This window comes from Tribolium castaneum, chromosome 7 (genome assembly GCF_031307605.1).
Source record: "Tribolium castaneum strain GA2 chromosome 7, icTriCast1.1, whole genome shotgun sequence".
Classification (NCBI taxonomy): domain Eukaryota; kingdom Metazoa; phylum Arthropoda; class Insecta; order Coleoptera; family Tenebrionidae; genus Tribolium; species Tribolium castaneum.
Window position 1 is genome coordinate 9,691,653 of NC_087400.1, and position 13,378 is coordinate 9,705,030.

At 28.2% G+C, this 13,378-nt stretch overlaps 1 protein-coding gene across 6 annotated transcripts in view; it reads right to left on the reverse strand.

Annotated features, from left to right (window-relative positions):
- Positions 1–13,378, reverse strand: part of Sol1 — a 282,525-nt gene that overhangs the window by 50,719 nt on the left and 218,428 nt on the right. For all 6 annotated transcript variants that reach the window (XM_008200336.3, XM_064357806.1, XM_064357804.1 and 3 more), the window contains 2 exons: positions 6,207–6,415; positions 5,622–5,693 (listed from right to left, as the gene is read on the reverse strand). In XM_008200336.3, coding sequence (XP_008198558.1) covers positions 5,622–5,693; positions 6,207–6,415 — 281 coding nt within the window. The remainder of the gene's footprint in view (positions 1–5,621; positions 5,694–6,206; positions 6,416–13,378) is intronic.

Sequence of the window (13,378 nt, forward strand, 5' to 3'; positions counted from 1 at the left end):
TGTGGTTTGAGGGGTCTCATTGCTTTTGATTGTGACTGTACTTTCATGGCCATATTTAAAAAAGACGTAAGTTTTTATTTTATTATATAATGCAATGTCTCAAACGCAGATGAAAAAAATACACTTTATTACATGAAATATGTGCTAAGTAATGTTTAGATTGCAACAAAAGTTTGACTGTCTTCTACTAGAGTGACATAACCAAGAAAGAGACCAAGTTTCACTACTCTTTCACGTCAACGAAATTAGAAGCTGTTTATAATATACAACATTAAATTTTCAAAATTTACATGTTTTTATCTGGAAAGCTAAAAAAATGATCTAGCAACAGTAAAAAAATTCTATAACTACAATTGTAACTACTCCACCACATTTAAAGTAGAGGAACGGCAAAAACAGTCAAGTATACTGAAAATTTTAGCATACTATTTTGTGTTGATAAATTCGTAAAAAATGTCGATGAATTTTTTAGAGGTTCCCTAAAACGTCTCCTATAAATTATCAAAGAGCTTATGCGCTATTTTGTATACACCCTGTATTTGGAATGGTGTGTAAAACTTGGCTGTTTATTCCTAAAATATTAAAAGCGCCTTCAACTGGAAAAAAAAATTGTGAAGATACAGCCCACCACTTCTTAGGTTGTAATGGCCTTTTGTTTTTTCAAAATATTTTTCCCTAATTTTTTTCAAAAAAATTTCTTGGCAATTGCTTCCGTAAAGCTGTAAAAAATATTAAACATCAAATCCCATAGAACCGTAATTATTTAAAAAAAAAACTGGAGGTAAATTTTTCAAAGATGGTGGATAAACAATTTTAAATTACAACGACTATCTAAATTTGCTTTTTTGTCGTAAAATAAAGCACCGGTAAAATGGTCTACGTCTATGTTTTATTTTCAAAACACGAAACCATAATCAGATTTATCGATATAAAACTATAATAGTATTAGTGCAATTAATGTCGACAAATTTAGTTGGCCAAACTGGCTTAAAATTCATAGCACAAAATTAAATGTATTTGTAAATTACAATCACTCGATTCCGTAATAAGCTCATTCCTAATAACCCTTTAGATATCGAAATATACTTCATTCCATTCCTTGACTAGAAAGTAATTTCCCAATCTTACGAGCTCATCAATTATAATTTTTTTTTCATTGTATTTAACGTCAAAAATCTTTAAACCGCAAAACCGATTCTTTGTAATTCTTTAACCAAATAACGTAAAATATTTTAATTAAATGTTTGCAGTTCTAGGATTTTTTTAAGAAAAAAGTGATAAAAAGTTCCTTTGGTAACAATTTTTTTGTGTTTCTGTAGAAATTGGTATAACTTGAATTATCGCCCCTTTAAAAGCTAAGCATTTCAAAACAAAAACAAATCATGAAATTAAGTGAAATTCCGCCAGTATCAATTTCAAGATTGTGGAAATTTCTTTGGGACCAATCCTTTAGAAGGAAACGGATGAAGCAGTCTGTGCTTCGTTCTGAACGGCTCGTGTATTTGAATTATGCACATTGGAGCGGCACGAATGACATTAAATATGCAAACTTGATTTACACAACCACGGTACACAAGAGTAATTTACGATACGCTGTTGCAATAGAACGAGAAATAATAAAAGACACACCTGTCAATAATTAAAGGTGTAATGAATGAAGTGGCTGTGTGGAATCTTAGTTCCGACTGAAAATTGTATCCGATTTTCTCGTTTTGTTAAAGTTTCAAACCCAAACATGTCATCGAATGCATAATTTAGGTAAAACAAGAGTTGTCTTTGTGTAATAAAGCCAGTGTAATTAAAAACATTTAGCTATTAAATTTAGATTAATTATTAGCCCGGCGCATCTACTATTTGTGAATGTATCTAATGCAGAAAACTATCTTCGTCCAGTGTACAGAGTGACGCATTTTAAATGACCTAATAAGAAATCTCCGAAACTAAAGGTTTAGAGAAAAATGAGTGATACATTCTCGAGTCCGTTCTTTGGGAAATTTATTTTGGTCAAAACCACATCCCAAAATCGTCTTTTGTTTTCGACTTATAAACAAAAGTTTTTAAAAAAATTTCTATTCTTTGTTATAGAAGATACACATTTGAAACACGGACATTATGCAGGCACTTTTTTACAGAGAATTTGATAATGTCATCAGCGGTTGTTTTTAATTATTTGTTTAGCTGTAGTAACATAAATTAGAAATTATAGTTGACTATGACATTTTCGAAAAGCTTATATTTTCTGAACTAAAATAATATCAATAAAGTTTAATATTTTTATATACTTTTAATAAAAAACGTATTTAAAATATGTGAAAGTAGTTGGCCATGGAAAAATTATTTAACACAAAAGGTAAGGTAAGCTAGAAATTTTGTGAACGGTTATTAAAGTAAAAAATGTGAAATTATCAAAATAAGCTTTGTTAAAGTTTTTAATTACATAAAAAATGTGCAGAAAATTTAAACGATATGTCACTATCATTTGAGGATACTTTTTTATGATTCAGTAAAGTAGAATGGAGGTTAATAATGTTATGTATTTTTTTACCGAAGATGATTTGATTTTGAGATTTGTATTGACGGTTTTTTGTAAAATAAAATTATATTGACAAGGAGTCATACAATTCATTACATTTTTCTTTTTCCGACATTTCATGTTTAATTTTTATTAATCGCAAAAATTTGGTCTAAAAATAATTTATTATGCTGTTTTTAAATTAATTAGTGTTTAAAAAAAACATTAAATTATAAATATTTGTTTTGTAATATATTTTTCACAGTGTTAATTGAAAATCCAAAATTTTTTCATGGCCAACTGTAAAAAAAGTGAAATGTTATGATTGTTTAATATTTAAACATAATGTATTACCCAAATAGACATATCAAATCAGAAAAGAATAGGCATTTCAAAAATATTACAGCCTCCTAAGATTCCTAGTAACAAAAAATTAAATTTAAAAAGTGCCTTTATAATGTCCTTGTTTCAAGTGTATATCTTTTATAATAAGAAAGATATTTTTTTAAATTTTCTTTCTGTTTTATATAAAGAATTTTGTTATACAGAGTATTTCAGCCAAACCCCACATTAGAAGTATTGGTAGTTCTAATAATAATATTCATCTAAAAATTTGTATACAACCATAATATCTTAGGTCCTGCTCCATGAAAATATTTTCAAGATGATGAAACTTCCGTTTATACCAGAGGTCGCTATCAACTTTCTTATGTTAGATAAAAAGTTATATTTTTTAATGCGTTTTTGGATTACTAGAGTTATATTAAGGTAATTTTCATAAGCTTTCCCTATACCTAAATTATGCCGTTTACAAAATATTTAAAATTTTTAGTTTTTTGTTTGAATTTAATAATAATAAAAATAATAACAATAATAATAATAATAATAATAATAATAATAATAATAATAATAATAATAATAATAGTAATAATATAAATAGTTTTGTGCAATAAAACAGATAGTTTTTACACAAGTCACAATTCATAATTCACCTAAATTACAAGCTAAAAATTATCAAAATTGAAGAAACATTTTTTAATGAGAAACGATTTTAGCTTATTTTTAAAGATGTCCAGAGGTAGATCTTGGAAATCATTAGTAGAATATTGTAGAAAGCAGTAGCAAAAAATCTGTTGCAGGTTTGAACTCCAAATGTTTAAAGTTAAGTTTTCAAACTTTAAGCACCCATAACTAAACTTTTTCAACTGAATTGCCACAAGTTTTATTTTATTAAATCGTAGAGAATTTAAATCTTCATCGATCTGTATTAGCATTGCTGATACTTATGTTTTCAACTTACAATAACTTTTTGTTGGGATTAAGAAATTCATTAGCCATAGGCCTTTTCTCATAGGTTGCCATAGAAATGAGAGAAACCAACATTCAACAAATTTATTTTGTTTTTACAGAACGGACAACACAATTTTGAACAGAGATTGTCATTTGTTTAATGAGAAATGGTTTTAGATCATACTATACAAAAATAACTGTGATTAGTAAGAAATTTTCAACAATGTCAAAAAAGTCCAACATAACTTGAATATTATCACAGATAGGTAAAAATTCTTCTCCATCTAGTAAAATAAAAATTGGGACATCTTATTTGAAAAAATAAGTTATGGTTGCTTGAAATTGTTCAAAATTAATCTTAAAATTTTTGGGTTTATTTTTTTTCAATCTTCTAATATGACTTCAAAATTTCTAAAGCTAAGAGTTTTACCAATTTTTTAATCGACAGGTACAAATGCAAAAATTTTCAAGAAATCTTAATTATCTCGAAAACGATTAAATTTAGGTATAGGAAAAGCTGATAAAAATGGCCTTAAAATAACTCAACTAGTTCTAAAACGCATTAAAAAACATAACTTTCCGTTTAAATAAAAAAAGTTGATAGCGACTTCCGGTAGAACCGGAAGTACCGCCATCTTGAAAATATTTTTATTGAGCAGAATTCAACTGGTTATGGCTGTGTACCAACTTTCAAATAAACATCTTTATTATAACTTTCAACACTTCTAATGTGACGTTTAAATGAAACAGGCTGTATATCAGAATACCCACAATTTCCTAAAAATAAATTTAAATTTTTGTTTTTACTTAGAAATAAAATAAGTCAACTGAAATCTTAAAATTAAATTTTATATTTACATTAATATTGAAAAACCAGGTAACTGTTCCCGGTAAAAAATGACCTGTAATGTTTAATTTAATTATTATCCCGGCGCATCCACCATTTGTGACCCACTTACAGAAAATGAAATAAACTTTTGATTTAATGCAAAAACACTGACCATAACAACTTATTTTCGTCCAAAGTCAAAATAGTGTATTAAGTCTTCAGACACTAGCAAAACAAATTGGCCACAATCAGTTGAGTAATCTTGTCGTGCGTTATAAATAATTTCGAAAAGCTGTCATAACAAAATGCATTACTTGAATAAGTAGGGAACATTAGAAAACATAATTTCATTACTTTAAGTCTTTGGCCCAAATTGTTAAAGTGCTCTGTAAAAAGCTTCCTCAAAGTATCACGCTATTGATCTTAATCATTGTTAAAATAGTTAGTTAATTGATTAAATCGAAGCGAGCGACTTCGGGCTCTGAAAGTTTCAATTCTGAGACTTTCTAAAGCCGGAATGATTCCGTAGATTTCAACTTAATAGATATAATCTCTAATCTAATTTTCTGGTAGCGTTGTTGTGTTCCTTTTGCTGGATAATCACATTTGGCTTTCATTTCACGACAATCCGAAGTCAACTACAAAATAATTTATGCAAACATGATTGCATGTGAAACGAGCTTGATTTTAGATATTCTACAAGGTTTTATCTAAACTAATAATTATGGGTGAACAATAATAAACTTGCCTGGAGGGCACAACCTAGCACGTTTTTTGCGCGTTCTGATCGAAGAAATTATAGCTGAAAAGTAGTTTCCTTTGAATGTTTATTCGCAACTTTCCAAGATCTACCAATAAAGTTTGGAACAGATACCGCAAATAATAGTGTTTTTCTCTTTGTTATTGTCCAGATCTTGGAAAGTTTGCCTCAAAATAAGCTTTTGTGGAAAAGCAATAAAGTTGGAGAATGATGAGCGAAAAAAAACTTACTAGTTTCGCTAACGTTCGGTTCAATGTCTGGCGGTAGAGACAAGCTCCCGGGACGATTGTGTCGACTGGAATCTGTAAAAGCTCCATACTTACAGGGATACAGACCATATGTTTAAAACAGAAAACTGTTTTATGGTTCGAGTCTAGACTAGGCGCTGCAATCGCTCAATCAATACGAACGTGAAATCAAGAAAATGTCAGAACCCTTCCATTAAACTGAATGGATACAATAATTACAGAGATAATAGTTCTTTAACGAAGCAATAAAGTGGTGCAAGGAGTTTTAATAAGTTTTGTAATAAGTTTCAAACAAGCCTTTGTCGTTGAGGCGTAATAATGAAACTGTACATTTTTTATTTGCAATTTTCGTGAAAATTTTACATAATTGGGCCAAAATGGATTAGCGCCTTGTATTAAAATGCAAAATTTAATGAAAGTGAAATGTAAATATAAATATTGAAAACTGCGCGCGTTCGCTGCGCTTCTGTGTGATAGATGTCGCTAGTATCGTTTCAATGAACGGGACTTTGAAGTAAATTGTTTTAGGTTCGAGATTAATTTTAATAGAATTTAGTAGATACTTGCCTATCGAGTTATCTTCCGTTGGTTGAAATTGGAAGCTCGCTTTAAACCCTTGCCCAGGCCAATCGGAATTTGCTACGAATTCTATGAGGAGGTCTGATCCTGTTGATAAGACTTCTAATTCGGTACCTTCATTACACAGGACTCTAATAGCGGGATCGGCTGACGTTTTTCCATCGTATACTCGTATTAAGTCGGCTCTATTTAGACAGCTGCAAACAAGCGCCACATTAAACTCACTTCAAACATGCTTTTAAGCTCGAGATGCAGTTTCGAAAGCTCCAGCAAATTAACAAGTCAATTTGCAGAGGTGTTGTTTTTGGAAACAGTTTAACATTAATTAGAAACTAGTTTGAACATGTTTTTTTATGTAAACATTTATTACAATAACTAGCATAACGAGCGACTTCTCGTAAATTTTAATGCAGACTGATTATAAATGTCTTTTTTCATCTATTTTTATGATGGAACGTCTTGTCCCAAAGAAAGCTTATTGAAGTTTCTGAATGTTGTAATTAATAATGAAACCATTTTCTTTTTTTTGTATTTCTGTATTAAAATTTTACAAAGTTCATGAAAAAATAAAGAGAGTATTTAAAATTTGAAATGATACAAATTTTCCGTTTTGACAAATCATTTATGTTTTAACCCAAGTAGTTAGAAGCAAGTAGTTTGAACCACTGGTTACCTTTGACGAAAAATCGCTTGCTTTAGACGCATAGGCGAAATCATCTCATCCCAACTACTTTTCCAAAAATTTAATAAATTTCTATTAATTTATTTACTTCACACTTAACCGCTCCCAATTACCCTCACAGAGTAAATAATTCACAGGTTTATAAACTAAGAGAAGTTCTAGGATTTATTTTAGAAATGTAGACTAGACCTCCCACTCTCCCAGTTTAAACAAAAACAAACAATAGAGATCATCATTTCTTAGATAAATGCTTAGTTCAGTTAACAACCATTTCATGTTGATGCAAATTATTTCAATATAACAATCATGCTTGGCTATTCTAGTTTGTAAGCTTCTTTTTATTTTTTCCCACTTTTCTAGGAATCTTAGTTCGTGAGTAATAAATTTTTAAAAAAAGCGTGTTTTTGTTAGAAAAATTAAAATATTTCAAAAACTAAGCAAAATCAATCAATAAAAGTTTAAATCAAAATCATTTAAAAGCTATATCCATTTAAATAAACATAAGTTTGTATTGTAACTTATTTCAGAAACAGCCCTGTATATTTAAAAATAATTTTAAGGCAGAGGGTTCGTAATAATAATAATAATAATAATAATCTTTATTTGCTACTTAAGTACAAAAATATAAACGTACTGTGTAGCTCGTTAAAAAAAGGAAAGAAAGAGTATAAAACAATAATTTACATTTAAATACATAATACAAGACAGGAAATATCAGTGTAAGAAAAAATTTTCTAAAGACGTATTCATATATTCTTCTAGTGAATAAAAACAAAAGTGTAACAGACATTTTTTAATAATATACTTAAATTTCATTGCAGTTGGAATGTTTATTATCAATTTTCACGTCAAGTGTATTTTTTTCACTACTTTCCAAACGACAATACGGAAGTTTCATTAGATTGGCTGATCTAGTATTAATATATTATAATCATGTGTATCCGACTGTAAATTTATTTCTGAGTTTATGTATTTCTACAACTGTGTACAATATAAATAAACATGAAAGAGGCAGAACTCGGTACATCTTGAATATTGGCCGACAGTGAGCATTGTAAGGACAGCCTGCAATGATGCGCATATTTTTTTTCTGCATTATAAATTTTTTTATGGAATGTCCACAGTTTCCCCACAAAGTTACTTCGTATGCTATTTGAGAGTGGACTAGGGCATGGTATGCTATTAACAGTGTGTTGACGTAGTATCTACGACTGAGGGATTTTTTTTACTTTTCTAACATTTAAAGGTGAATAATGGATTTTACGAACTCGCTGGGACACCCTGTATAATTTCGCAAGATGATTTGAATGGCAAAGAGATTAGTTAGTTTTATATTTACTGCATGTAAGGTTTGCGTTTAAATTCATCGTTTCGATTCAAAAACAAAGTGAAAAAAAATTAAAAACTGAATGACCAAAGTAAATAAAAAATGTCGAGTCAATCTCGCATGTTCAATCAAAGATAATTTACTTAAAAATGACAACGCTTTCGAAAACAATAAAATAACGAATGTAAATAAGAAATTAAAAAGTAGAACTTTCGTAGAAAATGACAAAAATGTAAATTCGAAATGAAATGGTTGCTGATTATTAAAAAACTGACAAAAATTTGATACATTTTTGCATATTGGATTGAAATATTTTTATTTGAACATATGGACCTCAGCAACGTATTGATTTCAAAAAAGTTGTATTGTAATGCAAAACCTGAATTTAATTAGAAAATGATTTTTCAAATTAATGTGAAAAGTTAACCAAAGCAAAAAAAGATATTTGAACGTATGAACCCTAGTTATTTCAGGAAATTACGTATCAGCAGTCTTAATTTATACACTTTTACTCAAAACGTTAAAAAATAAAACATTATTTGTTAATTTTTTAAAGATTAAATAAAAATATATTTATCTACTTTGGTTTCACATATTGTTTATTGTGAAACTGAAAGTAGTTTCACAAAGAGAACTTTTGTGCAACTCCTTTTAGTAAATTTTTAAGAGTTGTATTGGCAGTACTGGATGTCATCACTGTAATTTAGTGTGTGATCTGTCAACAGCGCCAAGACTTTTATTGATAAAGCCCGAATAATTATCAAAATTAAGAGAAAATAGTTTGAACAGATTTTGACAATTTAAACTATATGAAAACAAACAACAAAACTAGCAAATAGAAAAAATATAATATTACACTCGTTTTATAAGACTTATAAGACTAGTGGTTTTGTGCCACAATAGAACGTCTTATAAAGCTCGTATAATAATATACTATTACTTAAACGTGAAGATCTCAGCAATCTTGAAGAGGTTATCGTTTTCAGAAGAGTTAAATTGTTATGCAAAAGTTGAATTTTATATTTTAAAATGATTTTTCAAATAACTGTGTAAGCCAGTTAGGGCAAAAAAAATGTTTGAACGTAGGAACCTCAGCTATTTTTAGAAATTACATAACTGCAGTCTTAGTTTACACACTTTTATTCAAGTCGTTAAAACAATATATCATTATTTGATAATTTTTTGGAGATTAAATAGAAATATATTTATATAAATGTAGGGACCTCAGCAATGTTGAAAAGATTATCGGTTTTAAGAAAGTTGAATTGTTATGCAAAACATGACTTTATTTAGAAAATAATTTCTCGAGTAAATGTGAAAAGCCAGTCCGAGGAAAAAAATATTGGAACGTAGGAACCCTAGCAATTTCAGAAGATTGTGTATTTGCAGTCTTAATTTAGACACTTTTATTAAAGACGTTATTTGATATTTTTTTAAAATTAAATCGAAACATATTTATTTGAACTTATGGACCTCGAGGTTATCAATTTCAAAAGAGTTGAATTGTTATGCAAAAGTTAATTAATGATTTCTGAAATAAATGTGAAAAGCCAGTTAGGACGAACAAAATTTGTTTGAACTTAGGAACCCTTGCGATTTCAAGCAATTACATGTCTCCAGTCATAGTTTATACACTTTTAATCAAGTCGTTAAAAAATAAAGCATTTGATAATTTTTTTGGAGATTAAATAGAAATATATTTATTTGAGCATAGAGACCTTAGTAATGTTGAGAAGATTGTCAATTTTAAAAGAGTTGAATTGTTGTGCAAATTATAAACTTATTTTGAAAATTATTACTAAAATAAATGTGAAAAAATATTTGAAAGCAGGAACCTTAACTATTTCAGCAAATTACATAGAGCAGTTTTAATTTAGATATTTTTATCTAAAACGTTGAATACTAAAACATTATGTGATAATTTTTTGAAAAATAAATAGAAATATTATTTGAACGTAGTGACCTCAGCAAAGCTGAGAAGGTTATCAATTTCGGCAGAGTTGAATTGTTATGCAAAACATGAATTTATTTTGAAAATAACCGTTGCTATTTCAGGAAATAACATATCTGCATAGCGAATGACATTTATTTAAATCTCAGCAACATTATTAAAGTAAACATAAATTATAATAAAATACCAATTGTGATGAATATAAGTTCAAAAATGACGAATTTGTATAGTTAACTTTCTAAGAGGGTGAAATTTCTAAAAATCATAAAACATTGGTTTCTTAATTTTTCATCAAAAGCCCAAATACAAATTCTCATAGATTTAAGTTCAAAAATGAAAAAAGTTTATGTTTAAACCCCTTAGGAGTGGAATTACCAAAACTTAAAACATGCCTTATTCATCTTTAACCGAAATACCAAGTACCAATTTGCATGGATATAATGTTTTAAATTTCGGGTTTTTAAATAAACTTTAATACCACTTAACCTCCTTAAGGGTAGATTTTTCGAAAATCCTGAAAGACATGTTTCTTCATTTTCATCGTCGTAAGGCCTAAATATGAATTTTCGTGATTATAATTTTAATATTTCTTTTAAAATGAGTGATTTTTATTCGCATTTTAAAACCTAATTCACCCCTTCTGAAAAAGATTTTCAAAAAGGTTTTTCTTAGCGGGACTCTACATCCTGTAAGAAACGTATCTTCCAAATGTCATGTTTCTAGGTTCAGTGATTTAGGCTGTGCGTTGTCTGTCAGTCAATCACTGTACTGTTTTATACAGGGTGTCCCAACTAGAATTTCACCCCCTAAAATCTCCAATCTCGTACAAGTTTGCTTTCATTGTCTATGCAATCAAACTTTTTTTAAATTTTGAACGATTAGTTAATAATTTTGAAGTTTGAGTGTTAAAATTTTCAAAATTGTCAGTCTCAAATGCAGTCGCTTAGATTTTGGATTTTTTTTTGTTATGAATAGACTCAGAAATGCTATATTATCTGGATTACTGGTTTTAAAAATCGATTGTACCATTTTTTGGAAATTGGGAGTGGACATTTTATCAAAACATTAGTTAAAATGATTTGTTTTCTCATAACTTCATTTACTTTCTCTCACAGCAATTTAGTCAATGTTCTCTAATAAAAATCGTTTAAAATTGAAAAAAAAACAAAGTACATGGTTGCATAGACAATGAAAGCAGCTTCAAAATGATGGGTCACTAGATATTTTCCCATTTAAATTTTTTGAAGGGGTAGTTCTAGGCGCCAGAGGGATGCAGAAAGAACTTTGAAACTAAGATAAAATTTGGTCCTCCTTTAAACTAAAAATACATAATCCAATATTTTTTTGAAACTTGGACGGAATCGGAGATTTTAGGAGGTGCAAATTTTAGTTGGCACACCATGTATACGGAAAAGATATAGTAAAAATAACAAATTCTAGTAAACATTGGACGTGTGACCACGAAAAGCCAAGTTTGGAGTTCATGTTCCAATAAAATCTAGTTTTATTGAAGTACGTAATCGAGATTTTATGCCTGTGTGAATGCGAAAAATTTCTTTCGGTCTATAAACTTGCTTCAAATAAAATAAGCACACAAAAAGTAGCTGCTGGAAAATGCGTGTGTATTGCATAGTTATTCAAATTGAAAAATATGCAGTGAAATATGGTATTCACTGCTTTTAGAGACTCAAAGATATAAAACGACGTTTATTTATATCTTAAAGTTTTTTAAATTAAATTCCTACTTGTCTTACATTTATACTTCATAAACGTAATTAATAATTCAGTGAGTTAATACAAAGAATGAAGGTTTGCTTTATTATTAATTCGCTAATTAAATCATGTCTTAATTATAACATAAAGAAAATTATTTTTGTTATAATTGTCCTCTAGTAGCATTTTATTATACTCTGACATTTATTGATTATGATTAAGAAAACATATTAGTTATTTCAAAATTATAAAACGAAAACGTTGTATTTTACAGATTATTTTTTTAAATAAGATTAATAAAATTGTAAAATATTTATTATTAGACCATTCATTGAAAGTATAAATTACATTACCAATTATTTGTTTGAAGTGCAAGAATAATTTATTATGAGAGAAAATGCGACGTTGGCGTTTTTATAGTTTTGAAACAGCTAATATAATAAAGACACTTTTTGCGGATCATGATCTTTTGCTGTAAACCCGAGCTATTGTCAAGTGGTAATCCCGAGTAAGCTGTAAGAAGATTTAAAATTACAAAGTATAAAGATGAAAATTATGATATTAAATACAGAAAAATTGCTTTTTAATGTAATTGTTTTATTGCAATGCAAATTTTAAAATATGGTGGAAAACAAATTTATTGTTACAATTTTGCATTTATTTTATTTTTATTTTATTTGTGCCTAAATATTCGTAGGTCAAATGTGACAATTTATCTGAACCCGCTTCTCAAGAAGGATTTTTCGATGCAACTTTAAAATAAAGTTTTTTTTACAAAAGGACAAATTACTGCAAACCAAGCGCATTAGTGGTATTTAAGAGAACAGTTCTAAAACTTTTCATCATACTCGTAGCTATGTTAAATTAAGTACGGACTATTGATTTTTTAGGTCTACAAGACTTTTATTTTCCCAAAGTAGAATAAATTTTTTATTGTTTTGTTTCCTGAAAAAAGATGACAACAATTTAATTGAATTTTTAGGTGAATAAATTTTTATTGACAGTATTGACTATAAATTTTCTATATAAAATAACGTTTAGCGACAGTTTCGTTAAATTATATGTTAAATGATTACGTTGAATTTGTTCCTAAAAATTTCATATTCTAAATAACATTAACTTTAAAGTTCTCTTATTTTGATTACGAAACAGGCCTCTGGTAATAACTAAAATTTATTTGCAATTGATTAAACCATTGTCAAAGCAAACTAAATAACAAATTACCTACTATATTGAATAGTTTTAATTTAGTTTAGTTTAAATTGCTTTCTCTATATCCATTTTAAATCTTATTATGAAAACAATAATTTCATCAAAAAAGATGAATAAAAGGTTTATTATTTTCTAGATTATTCGTGTTATCAATAACAGTGAAGTGTTACTATAAATATTTCATTCATTCTATCGATTAAACTAATGAATATTTTGTTAATCGGGTTTGGAAAAAATATTTATATTTTACTCAACTAATTATGATTAACTTATGC